This window comes from Eleginops maclovinus, chromosome 13 (assembly GCF_036324505.1).
Source record: "Eleginops maclovinus isolate JMC-PN-2008 ecotype Puerto Natales chromosome 13, JC_Emac_rtc_rv5, whole genome shotgun sequence".
Lineage (NCBI taxonomy): Eukaryota > Metazoa > Chordata > Actinopteri > Perciformes > Eleginopidae > Eleginops > Eleginops maclovinus.
In genome coordinates this window covers 18319358-18335918 of record NC_086361.1, presented here as the reverse complement: position 1 = coordinate 18335918, position 16561 = coordinate 18319358, and the positions used below count along the sequence as shown (strand labels likewise).

Genomic DNA, 16561 nt, shown 5'->3' with positions numbered 1-16561 from the left:
CTAATCACTTGAATCCTCTACAATGTCATTTAGTTTTTTGTTGTGGCAGAGATATAGTCATTTTCTAATGTAGAATGAATACTTTTATTTTACATCACTTTCGTCAATTATTGATCTATGCTGTATTTGAAGTTTGTCCCTTAAAGCCTGCATCATAATATAGGAACATTCCACTTACCAGGCATGAAGGCCCTAATGGAAGACAGCATTTAGGAGTTTTATGGCTTGAACATTCATGTTGCTTGACATGTGCAAACGTCCTGTGTTGCGTTGGTTTTCGCCATGCGATTTATATATGACTAAATGATACGCCATTTAGCCGAACAGGAATGTCTTACTAATACTGCTATAAAGCCCTGTACTGTACTGCGTGTAGGAAAAGTGTCTGTCCACAGGGTGCCTCTGGTTAGAAGAAAAGAGCATCAAGCTGCTGAGGAAGCACCCGTAGTACCTCTTCTTTGCCAAAAGTGTTAAAAAGCAGAATAATAGGAATATAAAATAAAAAGAAATGCCATAATTGAATACTGATTCAGTGGTTTAAAGCAGGAAGATGGAGTGGCGGGGGATGGAGAGTGAATACAAAGTCTTTTTAATGAAACACTTTGCAATAAAGTTGACCCTCAGGTCCCGAAAACAGAGGAAAAAAACTGATTTCATTGACAATTTGAAATAAATGTGCGTGTTGTGTCATCTAGAGAGAGCTATTAAATATTCAACGTTATGTTCAAAACTGTGCCCACCTCTGCACACAAGAACTGCTAATGAAACCAACATCTTATTGAGGTCATGAAGAGAGCCTCTAATTAAACTTGCACTTAGTCCTTCCCACTGAAGACACCCTGCGAGTCGTTTATAATAACCCGCGGTAATATAAACTGAATTTGCACCGGGAGACACTGTGAAATAAGGAAGTCAAAAAGGTCTGCATTTATTCAAGCAATTCAACGAGCACTATGGCGCTTTATAGCATGCGGCACTTTCTTTCTCATCTGAACTCATGGGTCAGCTGGGAGAAAAGGAATCCTTTATAGCCTTGAACAAATGTATTTTTCTTGCTCAAAATACAAGTACATAACAAAAAATGCAAACTGTTGCTTGGGAAGGATAAGTTGTTTTCTGGTTGTTTTGTAAAGTTGAGATGATGAAAATATAAGAATAATGCTCCAATATTTTGAGATGATCTAGATGACAACACAGGGTTTTTGTAATGCATGAAAACTAAAATAAAATGTATAAATAACTTACATTGAAAAGCGGCGACAGCTCCACCACCACCATGGGCTTGCTGGGTTGCGGTTCCGGTCGTACTGTCACTGTAAGGATCTTGGAGTTGATCACTGCAGGAGGGCTGCAAAGACACGGACAAAAACGTTAACTAAGAACGATACTACACATTCAACTTTGGATTGAATTGTTTCCCTGACTCTTAAAATGAGGGTAAGCTGCTTTTATTTTCTGTTATTTATGAGAAAAAATATATACATGCATGAATCCAAACCAACACAGAAAGATAGCTTGAGAAGTTTTTGAAGTGTCTTGCATAATAAATACATACATAAATAATAAAACCTGGAAATAAAAACCTAATGAGGAAAGGAGTAAAGTCAAAGCCAGAGCCAGTATTTAAAAAAAAAAAGAAGAAACGGAACACTGGACCTATTAGCATTCAGCAGAGCTACAGGGAGAAAAGGATTTTAACAGATCCAGCTCATCCACAAGCAAGAGCACTGACCTGAAAAAAGGAGCCCAGGGCCTGCACAAACACCGTTTCACAGTGGCTGTTAGACAACCTCCTTTTAACTTATACGTTTGCATGTTCTCCTTACGTTTTATGACCCACCAATTTGAGGCACACTGTAGACTTCCGAAAATACATTGCAAACGCAAAAGAAAGATGTGGAGATGCAAGACATTTGTCTGATAACTAGGCCAATTCAAAAAGTGGTGATATCCAGAATAGACATCATGAGAGAGAAAACAGAGGTCCAACTGGATTAGAAGAAAGGGCACAGAAATACAAATTTAAAAAAAGGAGTGAGGGGAATATAAAAGGAAAAGGTAAAAGAAAGGCCAGCGAATAAACAGTGGATCACATGAGAAGTACTCACTTTGGTGCGGGTAAGATGGTGCCCAACGTCCTGTACAAGATGGCTCCGATGACATAATACATCGGAGATTCTGACTCCATCTCTGTCTCTGAAACACAGGAAGATGTGCAACGGATCAGCCAAAATAGATGCTTAAAAAGTCTTCAAAAATCACATTAAAAATCCATCTTTCCATCAATTTATGTTGTTCTGTATACCTCTTTTTATCTTCTGCAAGGACAGGGGTTGCTGAACATGTTTAAGGACAAGTTAGGTCTATGGAAAATAATTGTGGTTCTAAGGTTTAAATGAAAGACTGTAAATTATGATTGTTTTGAGATGACCTCAAATCTTTTTTACCAGGTAACTTAATAATCTATCTATATGCAAAGACACCGAGTAGTTGGTGAAATAAACAAGCACAGATTTCAACTCATCTCATCAAACAGCAATTTCAGCTTAATTTTTATTTACTCCTGAGCTGCCACTGACAAATGCTCTGTTGAATACATCAACATCTGAAAAGTTTGTTAGTTGAGGCACTTGATATGACAGTTACATCTTTCATTCTCAGACTTCTTCTTCCAAGTTAGGAATTCCACAATTTCAGGGGAAATAACCTCAATTTGTGTGTGTGAAGCCACTATTTGTGTACATTTCTTTCCCCTTAGCAGCTCACCTATTGCTTATTAAAAGCCTAATTTCTAAAAAGTCCATTGGTCTGACATACAATTAACTTTAAAACAATTAATGAAAAAAAAGGTGTGTCCACATTCCTTTGACAATGTCTTTTTAATGTTGTATTTTTCCCTTTTCAATTATAATTGTTTTTGATGCCATTCTCCATGCCACACTTCAACTTTTCCCTCCTTTACAATGCCTTGCCTTCCACCACTCCCTTCAGTCTTCCTTCACCAAAAAGAGCAAGGGCTCCCGCAGAGACGTAGTGTCCCTCTGTATATGTCACTTTGTCTCAAGTCACGGAGGAAAAGGAGGCAGAGAGGAGAAGTATGAGGGAAAGAGTTCATGTTGAAAGACGCCACTCCCTCCTTTGCCCTTTCAGGCTGAGAGAAGCGACAGAGGATCATTGGCACAGAGAGCGGAAGAGAATGAGACAGGGGGCTGATGGTATCAGACGTACTGTGTGACTCATCCAAAATCTGTCTGCCTGCTGCCTAAGAGGTAATACTCAGGAAGAGAGATAGCTATGCAAGACCGACAACGAGCGAAAGAGGAAGAGACAAAAAGATCCCGACAAAAAAGGCAATTGTGTGACTGAGGAGGCAAAAAACTGATCAAAGTTACCATGAGAACGCCTGTGAGTGTGATGGATCCTAATTGGACAGTGTCTGCAAAGCCATGCAAATGAGAAAGTCAGTGTATTGTGGGTAAATGGTAAATCACTGTGTGATGGTGTGGCACTCCTAGGCACGAGGATGATTAATACCACAAACTCAGACAATCACAAAACTCTAATTTCCCAGGAACAGACTTTTTTTTATAACTCTTCTTTTCTGAACATGGAAATGATTGGTGGTCAGCTGCAAGCCGGTAAGTTTGCTGAAGCTACAGTATGTCTGCAATGGTGCCTATTATGGGTCAGTCATTTTCACTAAACGTATTACTCCATACTAAATGTATTTAGCTCCTTTTACACAGAGATTCCAGAGATCTGCATGAAGAAGGCACGCCATCAGTGCGGGACCATATTGCGATTCATGCAGGACATGTGTGAACGGGCTTTAGTTTAGTCTGCCTGATTGCCTCATTGTCATTGATCAATTACCCGACTGAGGTTTCCGCAAGTTAGAATCTATGGCCCCTGAAATGTCAGTAGCCTAACTGTGTATTGATAAATCCATGCTGCTGTTAATGTCGCTGACGTAGCAGACTGATTTTTAATTGTCACCCTCTCTCAATGTTGTCAAGAAACTATAATATTCTCTAAACTATTTAGCTGTTGAAAATGAAGAATAATCACTTACTGCCTCTACACTTTTTTTTTGTTGCCAAGAGGTAAACGAGAAGAGCAGAATTACTTCTTTGTGTTAAGTATGAAGCAGGAGCCAGGAAGTAATGAGCTTAATTTAGCTTAATGGTAAAGAGGATTTAAAAAATGTATGGCTCTGTCCAAAATTCAAAAACATGCCTACCAACATCTCAAAAAAACAACTAATTAACACAACTTACACCGTCTCATTGTGAGGTTGCCAAATGCCAAAATGTCATCCTTCTGGTTGTATTTGTGTACGGATGAAATAAGATACTCAGTAAATTGTTCCAGGTTTCAGTGGGCGTATCTCCAAACACTGAAGGGAGCCAGGCTAGCTGTTTGGCTAGCCAGTTTTTAAGCTAGGCTATCCACCCATTGGTTGACACACTGTACTTAAAAGTACAAAAACAAGAGTGGTGTCAAAATATTCCTAATATACACATTAGTTTAATTTGAGCTAATCATCATCGTTCCACCTCACTGGCAATAGTTAGTCACAAATGAGTGGGTCTTTCACACAGTATTATAAAGCAGAAACATGTTGTTTGGGTTCTTGCTGGAATAATATTTCAAAATTAACGGAGCATAACTACATTCATGTACCAGCAATGGCGTATTTGAAATATGAAACCGTTGCTGGATTGTATGTATGGATGTTTGTGTGAACGTGTCTACGAGACCAAGTGAGTGGCTGCATGTGTGTTTGTGTTAGAGAGAGACAGAGGGGAGAGAGAGGGAGTTTGTCACTTCGAAAATCGGTGAAGAACAGTCCCAGGCTCTGCTCAGTGAAGCGATTCATGAACCTATCAATGGGATGCGTGTATGTTCAACTGTGTGCGCACATGCACACACAAAGGTGCCAATGGGCATTTATGAGCATAGTTAAGCTGTCCATCTGAGATAGGCTTTCATTATGTGGTAAATGAACCAATCAAATAGATAGCAATCAACTGAAGACCTCAACTCAAGGACTGCCAATAGGAAGAGGCAGAGTTCCCGCAGGGGCAAAGAGTACTAATAATGCCCTAACTCATCAGACGACATGCAGTTTGGATTAAACAATTTACCAAACAGCATATGCCAAAGTGGCAATGGCATGCGCTGAATATCATATGAGAAAATGGCAGTAAATGTGGTACCGCCATTTGCTTTTATTACACTACAAGCTCTCCATGGGACAGTATATTTAGTGAAACAGAATAAATGAAGACTATAAAATACGGGTGACATACATTGCAACGCAGCAGGATTGTAAACAGGTCTTGCTTTGCACACCTTTGAGTATGCAGTTGCAACCTAACACTAGCATTTGTATATGCAAGCATATGCATTTGCTGTTCCATTAAATCAGGTAAAAACAACTTGGACAAAACACCTCATGGCAACTCATAAACAGCGTTACATAAAAGATGAATGTTTGGTAGGAAGAGTCGAAAAATAACCACACAAGAGACAGAGAAGTAAGGGAGTTAAAGTGAGATGTGCTGAGGTCGGCATACAGGATGTCTTGAACGCCAATCAAAGAGAGTGTGTGTCATCAGAGCGAGTCAGAGGTCAGAGACAGCTCTGCGCTCTCGGCCTACAGCCTTTCTGAACTTTAATTTGGGCATGGGGCGGGGTGCCAGACAGGAAGTCTGCCAGTGTTATTTCCAGTGGGATGTGACCTTTCCTTTTGTCGGTAGCGGATTGCATCTGCCACAGTTTCTCTCTAATCCAAAAAAAACCCCACTTTCTTTCTACCCTTTTAGCCACTGAAACTATTTTAGCCCCTGTATTCTCTCTTCTTCTGCTACACTCTCCTCCAAAGTTTGAAGTGTGCATTCGGACACATTTCTTGACTTTAATTGAAACCACATGAAATTCCCAGCAGTAAGCTTTAAAGTGTGGTTAAAAACGAAGAGAAGTCTTTAAAAAAAGTATTAAGACTTGATGCTTTAAAGGGAATGCGGCACACTTTCTCACAGATGAAAGACCGGCATCTTTTTGAGCAGCCCTCCAGGGTCTCTTTACAGTGTCCAAGTCCTTCCCAGCATTATCCTTCAATGTCCTTGAAAAGCCTTCTATCTGCTTCCATGGGAAACATCTCTGAGTGTACGAATTCACTACGGGATAACATCTTGGTCCGACCTTGGCTGGGGAGAGGGTTGAGCAGTTGATTTCCTCATACGTTCAAGATTCAAGACGAAGAGTGATGATGACAACTCAAAGAGAGCCAAATCAAGGTCATGAGCTCACTGCTCAGACCTGACTTGAGATGGACTTCTGGAACATTGCTTTAAAAATAACATAACCCTAATATTGTTACTAATGGTGGTAACAGACTGGTACAGATTGGCACAAAAAACGCTTGAGTGTGGACAAATTACAGGAAGTGGAAACATGTCTTTGTTTCCTACCTTCAGCCGGGTTGATGAAGACCTCTTTAGGGATGTAGAGCTTGTCCTCTGCTGTTCTGGCCCAGTCCTTCATCCCTCTCCGGCCCTTCATTGGAAAGTTGATGTCGCTGGAAACGGCTGACACTGGCTCTCTCTGCACGGTTATCACTGGACATACAAGACATACCCCATACACTCAATGCAGTTCAACAACTCTGAAAAACTGGTTATGTTTGAGCAAAAAACGATTAAACCACTATCGCAGAAACATGATTAAATACAGTATTTAAAATGGATAATTTGACATTTGTAAACTTACTAAGATTGTTGGTAACCACTAAGAAACTCTGGAAAGGCTTCTGGGCTTCTCCAATGAGGTGAATGAAATCTTCTATTATCTTCATCAGCAAAGCAGCACCGGGAGCGACCTTTGGTTGAAGGGGTGAGGGGTGAAAAAGAATAATGAATAATGTCTTCATAATAGCATAATCCATTGCAAACTTTCTATGAGAAATGTCTCGCCCCTTGGAAAATGTTTTATCTATTGCACTTTCTTGACCACCAAACGACGCAGGATTTAATATATATTTTACTGGGTCCAGATGGGAAGTAGAGATACCTTTACTCAAGGGCTATAACGTGGTCCGACACACAAAACACAACAAAACTGTGCACACAACCACACCTAGTAGAGTTGATATATAGTCATTGTATTAAGTAAACAGTTGTTTTTATGACAAATGAAACGTTTTTCTGGGATGTGGTCATTCCCACATTCTCACACACTGATTCAAAGTTACAGTTCTTAGCACACGCACATCTAGGAAGCTTTGTATGAAGTGTCAAATGTCTTGGTTTTAAAGTTTTTAAACTACATTTCAGTCAGTTTAATGTTGCTGGTGGATTCTTGTAATATTCTTGTCTTAGTCCTTAAATAAAAAGGCATACATACAGTAACACATAAGAGGCCTTACCTGGTGGGCGTCCTCCCATTTCTCTACATTTTCCATGTCCAACATGAGGCTGACTACCTGGAAGAGTTTCTAAACACAAGATGACGATGTTGTCAATGCAGGTACTGTAGCTATTTTTGAAAACACTAACCATTTAAAAAACAATATTTTATTTCTTTGCACACACATGAGACATAACATCCAAAGTAATGAAATAAATAAGAAAAGCATCAGTGACACATTTTTCTCTGAAAAGTCTAGCAGAGTTTGTGCTTTGTACATAGGCATATTGTAAAACATAAAACAATGTCTGTCAAAAAAGTGACTGAGACAGAAACATTTTGTTCTCTTACAGGCAGTGAAAAGAGAGAAAATGCTGCAAAAAATCCCATTTGAGGCTAGTGCAACTATGTAGTTCATTGTTATGCACACAACGTGCAGTAGAAAGTGGAGTCTCTACATTGAATACATTTGGAGGGGTTGCACATGTAACTGTGTGTGCAGCTGCTTGTTTTGTTAGGTGACTTGAGGGTGCTTGTGGAGGAGGCTCAGTGGATTTTGCTTACCTGCACGTCGTCGGGAGCTGGGATGTAGGTTGCTCTTTTGAAGGTGTCCGTCACATTTCGTAGGATCTCCGTGGAAAAGAGAAGGTCGCCACTGTAGTAGCTCCCTCTCTGCAAGAGCTCCAGGAGAGTCCTTACGATCTGAGACATGCCCTCCCCAGCCAGGGTCCTCTGACCCTTCGCGAGATGCTCTCGTAACTACAGTGTGCAGAGAGAGACAGCAATTGAAGGATGCTGATGGTTTCGACCTTGCTTGATAATACAATGCATGCCCATTGGCACTAGCTGCATGTAGTACACATATTCAAAATAAGTAGATGGTAAAAATGGCAGAAACCAAAAACAAACCAAATATCATGTTTCTTTCCTAAGAAATCAAAGGAATTTTAAGGATGAGCCGAAGGGATGATTCAAGAGGAGTATACAGTAGACTATGTACATGGATGGATTTCTGTTCTAGTGCTTAAAATAGGCGAGCAAGCAGCACTCTGAGGCAGAAATTGGATCTCATCACTTCAGAGACAGATATACAGAGAGCGAGACTGAGAATGTGAGATGCAGAGAGAGGGAGAGAGCCTGGAAGAATAGAAGATAACGGCAATCACAGAAAATTAATTATTGACTCCTGGTGTTAATGAAAGGTTGAAACAGAAACGAACAGTGCAATCAGCTCCACGGTGCACAATCCCTGACCCCCATCTCCTTCTGCTATCATCGAGGAGATGAGAGAGGTTAAAGTTCACAGAGCAGGAAAACAGACTGGCTGATGAACACATTCATTAGCTATATTCATTAATTGATAAGTGTGAGCACAAAGCTCTGGAAAAGCTAATTAGAGATACCAGCAAGCCTCGAGTACAGACACTCGGCTCTTTTTTTTGTTAACTTTTTTAAACAAAGAAGTTGAAAAGAGGTACAGGATGGGTGAAGAAGGGGCAATTGAGGTAGAAAATAATGTTTTTGAAAACAGACGGAGCCTTTCTGTTCTCACATATTCAGTAGTGATACAGAAGAGGGGATATGTAGAGGTGATACTGCAAATAACTGGCTGAAATGATGTAACCTGGACGAACAAACACATTCATTTGTTTCCTTCTTGCAGAATAATTTCTAAGTACTTACAGATAAATGTAAATATCTATATTCAAGTGAGACGCATCTGGCGAAGCTCGGAGGACCCCAGAAAGCAACTCCATTATTGTCCAGCATGCAACGACGACTAGCAGATCCTAGAAAGAGACACATAGAGAGAAATAGTTTATAAAGAATCTACAAAGCGTAGGAGCTATCTGGTTCAGGGCAAATATCTATTGCTTTTAATTATGTGTCTAAAGCATTCCTTTAATGATTAATAGCTCTGCTGCTGTTTCAAGGTAAATTATACATAATGCTAAATTAAGAAAGATTTCCATTCTTCGGATAATGATTTCAGTGCCAAAACATAACCATCTAGCTTGAATTCTAAATCTGAGAGTAATTCCCATTCGTCACTTCGGAATAACTCAGCTTGATTAGTTTTTACGAGAGAAGCCTGAGCACATTTACAATCATTTACATCATTTTATGCACTTTCATATTATTAAAAATTAAAACCAAAACGGGACTTATTGTAAATTTGCCTTTTCTTGGAGCAGAATTGTTAAGAATATATATTTTTGCAGCTGCTGCTGTTGTTCTAACATGGCAGACAACAGATAAACCGGTGAAAGCTGCCAAAACATTTGAGTAAGACAAAACCATTTCGCTGGCCAAAGAAGTATGCCCTCTGCTTTCATACTACTAGAGTGACATTTATAAAATGTTAAGTTTCACGGTTAATTTAGCCAACCTTAAATGTAATATTGTTGAAGCTAGAATATTTTACTGGCATGCTACCTGATTCGTGCTTTCTACGCGTTTTGATGTCAGATCCAAGACCATAATTTGATAGAAGTAGAAACACGATGACATCACAGGCACTCTGAACCACATCTGCTCTTGGCTTCAACTCTAAAGAAGAAAGTGTCTACAAGAAAATCAAGGCTTGTTCTTGTTGCAGTTTTTAGAAGTTAAAAGAAAATGCCTGGCAGCCAGCTGCTCAAGGAAGTCCTCAGTTTAAATTAAAACTACTGTCATAAGTAATAAACAAATACATTTGACTTCAATCGAGCTGTACTAATTAATGGTAGATGCGTGAGTTGAAAACCAAATGATATTTCCTTCTGTTAATTTGAGTAAGTGTAGTCTTTCTGTCTCCAAAAGCTATTTCTGCTAATGCTAACTGATTACTAATGTCTGTTTGTGGGGCTAACGGACTATTGCTCTTTTTGGACTTCTTTTTTCTGGGACCTTTTGAAATTCGTCTGTATCGTAAATGCTCTAGGTAACTACCTTTCTCATACACTGTTGGACGACCGCACTACCTCGCAGCCACAGTCGCCCCATATGCTCTTTAATGTCTCGTTTTAGTTTATAATGTTCATGTTACCTACCGAGTTTATTTATGGGGACAGCAAACTTGATCCTACCAAACTTGTTTTATGTAAATTGGTCATTATTTAGTGCTATGTATTTCTTATGTTTTATGAACTATTACATTCCTGGTTGTATTGTGTGATATCTGTTGCTATGTTGTGACTGACCTGTGGCGTTAGTTGGACACTTGTTGTACACCGTTTCTCCAGCTGAGGCCCTTTTCCATGACATAGATAGAAGGTTCTCTTCATTACATATCTCATGAGGAGCTGTAGAGGTGGGTGAGAAATGCACAACAAATAAAGTAAATCAATTTTACTGGTACAAATAGAAACTAGAGAAGATGACCAAAGAGCTGAACAGGCAAAAAATACAAATCAACACAATGCAAGAAAAATAAGAAAATCAATACACATACAGTCAAGGTGTCAAGTTTAAGTCAGTCAAATGCTAAGAAGGAGAGATGGGTCTTTAACAGTGACTTAAAGGATTCTGTTCCACAGATTAGTGACTGCCACAGCAAAAGCTTTGTCCCAAACGTTTTTGTGTTTAATTCTGGGAAAATCCAGGAGAATCTGATTACTCGACCACAGTGTTCTACTTGGAAGTGAATGGAGGCAATACAACCCTTAAATCAATCGTGAATTGACAGGTAGCCAGTGGAGGAATAGAAACAAAGGGGATATGAAAAAAAAAAAAGTTTCCTTGTTCTAAGAAGAAGATGAGCAGCTGCATTTTGAAGTAACTGCAGATGACAAATGTTCTACACCCACATACAAAGAATAAGAGTAGTTAAACGTTTAACTACACTTTTATCCTTTAAAAGGATAAAAGTCTTGAACACACAAAGGTAGTTTTTAAAAACGTATTGGTTCATGAAATGTATAGAAGCTGTCAACAATAATGACAATATTCTTAACAAAGGAAAATTGAAGAGAAAGAAGAGGGCCCAAAATGTAGCTTTGAGGGACGCCACAGGTAAGTAGGCCCAAATGTCAAAGAATATTAACCTCAGCGAATTGAAAAGGCAGAGAAAAGTAATATAAAGCAGAGTCTAGCAGGCAGGCACACAGAAAAAAAGAGAAATCATCATGCACACACTCGCACAGACACATACATCGCAGAAAAAAAGGGAGACAGAAGCACAAAAAAAAAACAAGATTCAAATCAATGTTCTCTTGCAGCAGCTCCCAATCTTATTCCCTTGTACATTGCTCAGTGCTCTCTGTCAGTGTCACTGCCTCAGTACAGTATCTCATTCCCTCTTCATCTTACCCCGTTCTCTTTATTCATCTGTTTTTTCCCCCTCCCCTCTCTTTCATATCCCTGATGAAAAAAAAAACAGGGGGAGTGTGCTCTGAAGATATACTGAGGGGGCAGACGAGTGTTGGCAGAGGCGATGCATAGAGCTGAAAAGGGATGGAGAGCGTATAGAGAGAGAGAGAGACACTTAAAAAGAGAGAAAATATGATGTTCCCCTGAAATGCCAACAGGAAAGATCCGAGTCTTGTGTAAAAAATGGTCTGGAGCTACTCAAAACAAAGGGGTCAGCATGGAAGCTGCATTCAAAAGTTGTTCGCCTTGCAGAGCTCAAAGCAAGCACGTACACATATGACATTCAGGCTTTTACAGGACATACACTTGCATATTTCAAAGCACACACAGCTACAGTCAAGAGGAATGCTTATTAAACCTGCATCGGCTGACACTGACATTGAACATCTCATCTTAACCAGGCAGAGAAACACGGAACGGGTAAAATCAGGCAAGTTAGATTAGTGCTATAAAAACAAAAAGGAGAAATTGAGTATCTCTTAAGTAACCAGAGAGGAAGATATAAAAGCGCCACAAGGCACAGGCATACAAAATCAATAATTTCAAATTCCCAAAAATGTATTCCCTTTCAGATAATAATCTACCATTAGGGGTTCACAAACCACATACAAATACAGAACCCTTTAGTTGTGATGCGAACCACTGGTAATAACTTCCATTCTGCCTGACAGCCTACTGTGCATGTGCATTTTTGGCACAGATGACGCAACCTCAAACAGGGACCCAGCAGGAGCGGCATGCAGAGAAATTGATGCATGAATAATAAGTAGATACACTAACAGGGTTGTCCCTCATTTTCTGAGCTCACACACACACATTCAGAGTCACTGACCAGGGCACTTCTTCTCATTACAGGACCGGACCTCCTCTCCTGAGCCATCACAGGGATAGCCCTGTACTCCGGTCGCCTCACACATCCTGAAGCGACGCTGCCAACCGGAGTCACATGTCTTGCTGCAGAGGCTCCAGTGGTTCCAGTTGCCCCAGTTACCTCCACCTAGAACAGGAGCATAGCACCGCCGGGGAGGATTGGGGAGCAGGGAGGACGTGTGAGAGCGAAAGAGAGCGGCATGTTAGGGGAAAAATATATGGGAGTTGTTGATGAGTAGCACTTTTAGGTTACAACTTCAAGGCAACAATTTCTAGACTTTTTGCATTTTTCAGTGTGGTAACTTAATTAAGTCAACGGGAATCCATTCTGGGCCCTAGGCTCAATGAAACACACTAGTATTTTTGTCCTCCGGGAAACCCAGTCGAAACAAACTTGCAAGGCAGACTAGGTCCCAACCCACAAATTGCTGGTGTGTGGACTAGAATCAAAGAAAACCATACAGATGCCTTTAGATAATGCATGTTTGCATAATTACGTTTGAGAGTGTGAATACTAATAATTCATTTGTACGCCTTACCACTGCAGGAAGGGTTGGTGCATTCTCTGCTCTCCTGGTGGGGGCCCTTACATTCAGCCCAGCCGTGAACAGACGCACTGCAGCGCCTCTGTCTCTGCTGGCTTCCCGTGTTACAGGTCACACTGCATTTCGACCACGGCCCCCACTCCAACCACTGGCCCTCCACTAGACAGAAGGGGAGGGGGAGATGGACGTGGATATAGAGAGACAGGCAAATGAATGAGTTTGATAGAAGAAGATTTTGAGAGACGTGGGGAAATGAGGGGAAATTGAGTCAGATTGGTGAAGCACATTTGTGGGTCAAGAAGGTGCAAAGGGAGAAAAAACACAGGACAGAAACTGTGAGTGGGCTACGTAAACAGAATATACTGTGAGTTTGGTTTTCCATAAAAAAGCAACAATCAAACCTTTCTTTCTTTATGGACATTATAAATATCTGTTGTGAAATGTCCCCATTGCTATTCATATCATGCAGTGTTTTAAAGAGTTCACACAGAGTACAGACTGTTGGGTTTCCATTCAAAGTGTTATTAGAAAGGCTCCACATTTGGATTCCTGACTGTTTATGCAGAAATAGATGAATACGAAAATGAACATCCTTTCAGTACAATCCAGACCTGCCTGTCATAACAATGCATGAATATCAAAAAGATTAACCGAAGCCTGATGAGCACAGGTGTAATCAAAGCCCCCACTGTCCCCTCTAATAAGAGAGCATTCCTGGAGTAATTAAGACGTCAAATGGAATTTCAAAAATGCCAAACAATTATGATCATCTAAAACAGGGAGATTAATCATTAATTGGGGGCACAGTTAAAGATTTCTGGTATGTCATTAACTTCAAAGCTTTAGAGGTTGTGTCACAAAACACAACACAGCGTTCTGCTGAGGAAAGGCACGGTAGCAGAAGAAATGTTGGTGACAAATTTACTGTCGGCAAATATTCTTAATTCTACCTCAATGCATTTTTGATTAGGATCCCTGAGAACCAATTACTAACCTGTGATCATGTCCATTTATATTTCATAATAGTTTTTCATAAAGGGACTTAATATTGTATTGTTGGGATGTTAAGTATTGATCTTTTTTCACACACACAAACATAACAATGCCTCCTCCTGTTGGCAGCAGTTTCACTTTTGTCCTGCCTCCAGCATGTGGACTTGAACTATGCTTTGAATTGTCACATTTTGTAACATAACTGTACACATTTTCCAAACAAAGTGTAATGATTTTACCCTTGACATTAACTGAAATATTCACGCAACTCTTGACTCAGTTAACGTTATCAAGGGGTAATGGTGACCTAGTCAGCAAGCAATTATGTATATCATCTACTTAGATCCCAACAAAAATGTTGGTGGTTTTATCAACTGTGTTTTGCTTAAAGGTCCACTATTAAACAAAATACACTTTTTGCTGTCTTTTATACATATGAATGTGTACCCGGTGTGTAAGGAGACTCACAAAGTGTCAGAAAATACAACCCACACAGAGGGATAGCGGACATGCTAAAATGCATGATCTGTTTGGTATTTTGAGCAGAATGTCAGAGACATGTTTTTTTTTAAATATTTATTTGAGACCTATAATATATGCCATAAAAGAGCACTATTGCAGACCTTTAAGAAGCAGCTCTATTTTGAAAGTGATTGATGGAAATGGGACTGTAAGACAAAACGTTTACAGTAACCCCATATAGAGCAGCGCAGGGTGAGCATTATCTGTTGGTTAACTACAATTAAAAGGCATTTGATCAATCAAAATATCGTAATAGATCTTGAAATTCTGATGTTAATTAAAACCATGCATATGACTGATATCATTTCAAATTGGATTTTTCTCTTTAATGTAACGTTTAGTCAAGCCGAGTTGATGCAGAGGTGTTTTCTGAAAGGAAATATACATTATGAATGCTCTCATTGTTCGAGAAAAGTATTTTTGAAACAGTGTGGAATGAATTAAATCAAGTCAAGTTAACATTTAATCACATTTTAACAGGCTATGAAAAAGAGAAGAAACCTGGTCTGCACAGTTATTGTGTATGTGCTGTAGTACTGTACTGTACAGCAGCCTGTCTGTTTGTGTTAGGAACAGCAATTCAAAGTGAGAAGTGTTACTTGTTTGGGCTCAGCATGATATATCGAGGCACAAATTCTACACACAGGGGCTTTAAGTAGCAGAGAAAGTGAAGTACAGTGCAGTAAATGTATTTGTCTGGTTCTCCCAAGTGGGAAGCCTTTGCCAACTATCATTGGTAATGTGGTCAATCACGCTGTGTGTGGCTTTTACACTGTTCCAACTAGGTGGGGCCAACACTGTTGGTTGGAATTTCAATGTGAACATGACAAAGCAAACAGCATATAGAAAAGTAGCATGGGAACTCTCTACTGGGAGGCTGTTCACCAGTGCCAGTGAAATAAAATGTTCAATGCCCTGCAAATAAGACAGTTTCTAGCCAATCACAAGCAGGGATTAATGTCTGGCTGTTGATATCATATAACTATATAGCTTGCTTCAGATGTTGACATTAGCTTTAAAAGGTCTGCTAAAATCAATTACTCATGTATGACATTTCTGCGGGTTTAACTCTTAATCTGTCGATTGTCGTCATATGTGATGCATCAGCTGCCATTAAAATTTACAGCTTCGCCTTAACATGCATGACTTTGTCTGATGTCTTAGTGTGTGTTTACATACGTGATGAGCCCCTGTGAAGAGAGATAAGACATTTGATTAATTTCTATGTGGGTTTAACACTGTGCAGTATAGACAGTGAGTGTTATATGGCATACTGTCTGACTATGTGCCTTCAATAAGATCCAATGTTACACGCGCACACACACACACACACACACACACACACACACACACACACACACACACACACACACACACACACACACACACACACACACACACACACACACACACACACACACACACACACACACACACACACACACACACACACACACACACACACACACACACACACACACACTCCATTAGAGTTGTATTCTCTATGCATAGACATTTTTGCGAAAAGCCCTATGCTGGTATTCATCATTTCAAAGGACCATTTGCCTTTGAACTCCCATAAGCACGCAGAATCTGTTGTGATAGATTCACACACTCGTACACAAACACATAAACCATACGAGGACACATACAAAATTTTCCTTTAGGCCCTTGAAGGAAGAGCCTTCCTCCCAAAGACCCTATTTCCATCACTGTTCCCAAAACAGCATGGCAAAACATCCCGGAGGCCATACTTTAGATTACGACGTATCCCTGTTTCTTCCTCTTTGAGCCGTAACTTTGCAGCCTCTTTGTGTGGCATTGGGGACAGTTTTGTTTTATTTAAATATTAACCTTATAAAGCCACTGCT

General features: G+C 39.9%; 1 protein-coding gene across 1 annotated transcript in view; it reads right to left on the bottom strand.

Annotated features, from left to right (window-relative positions):
- adgrb2 (adhesion G protein-coupled receptor B2) overlaps window positions 1–16561 on the bottom strand; it is a 133412-nt gene that overhangs the window by 68533 nt on the left and 48318 nt on the right. Inside the window, exons 5-14 of the mRNA XM_063899841.1 lie at window positions 13170–13334; window positions 12593–12757; window positions 10593–10694; window positions 9094–9200; window positions 7975–8169; window positions 7430–7498; window positions 6775–6883; window positions 6477–6623; window positions 2109–2196; window positions 1246–1348 (exon numbers count right to left, since the gene is read on the bottom strand). Coding sequence (XP_063755911.1) covers window positions 1246–1348; window positions 2109–2196; window positions 6477–6623; window positions 6775–6883; window positions 7430–7498; window positions 7975–8169; window positions 9094–9200; window positions 10593–10694; window positions 12593–12757; window positions 13170–13334 — 1250 coding nt within the window. The remainder of the gene's footprint in view (window positions 1–1245; window positions 1349–2108; window positions 2197–6476; window positions 6624–6774; window positions 6884–7429; window positions 7499–7974; window positions 8170–9093; window positions 9201–10592; window positions 10695–12592; window positions 12758–13169; window positions 13335–16561) is intronic.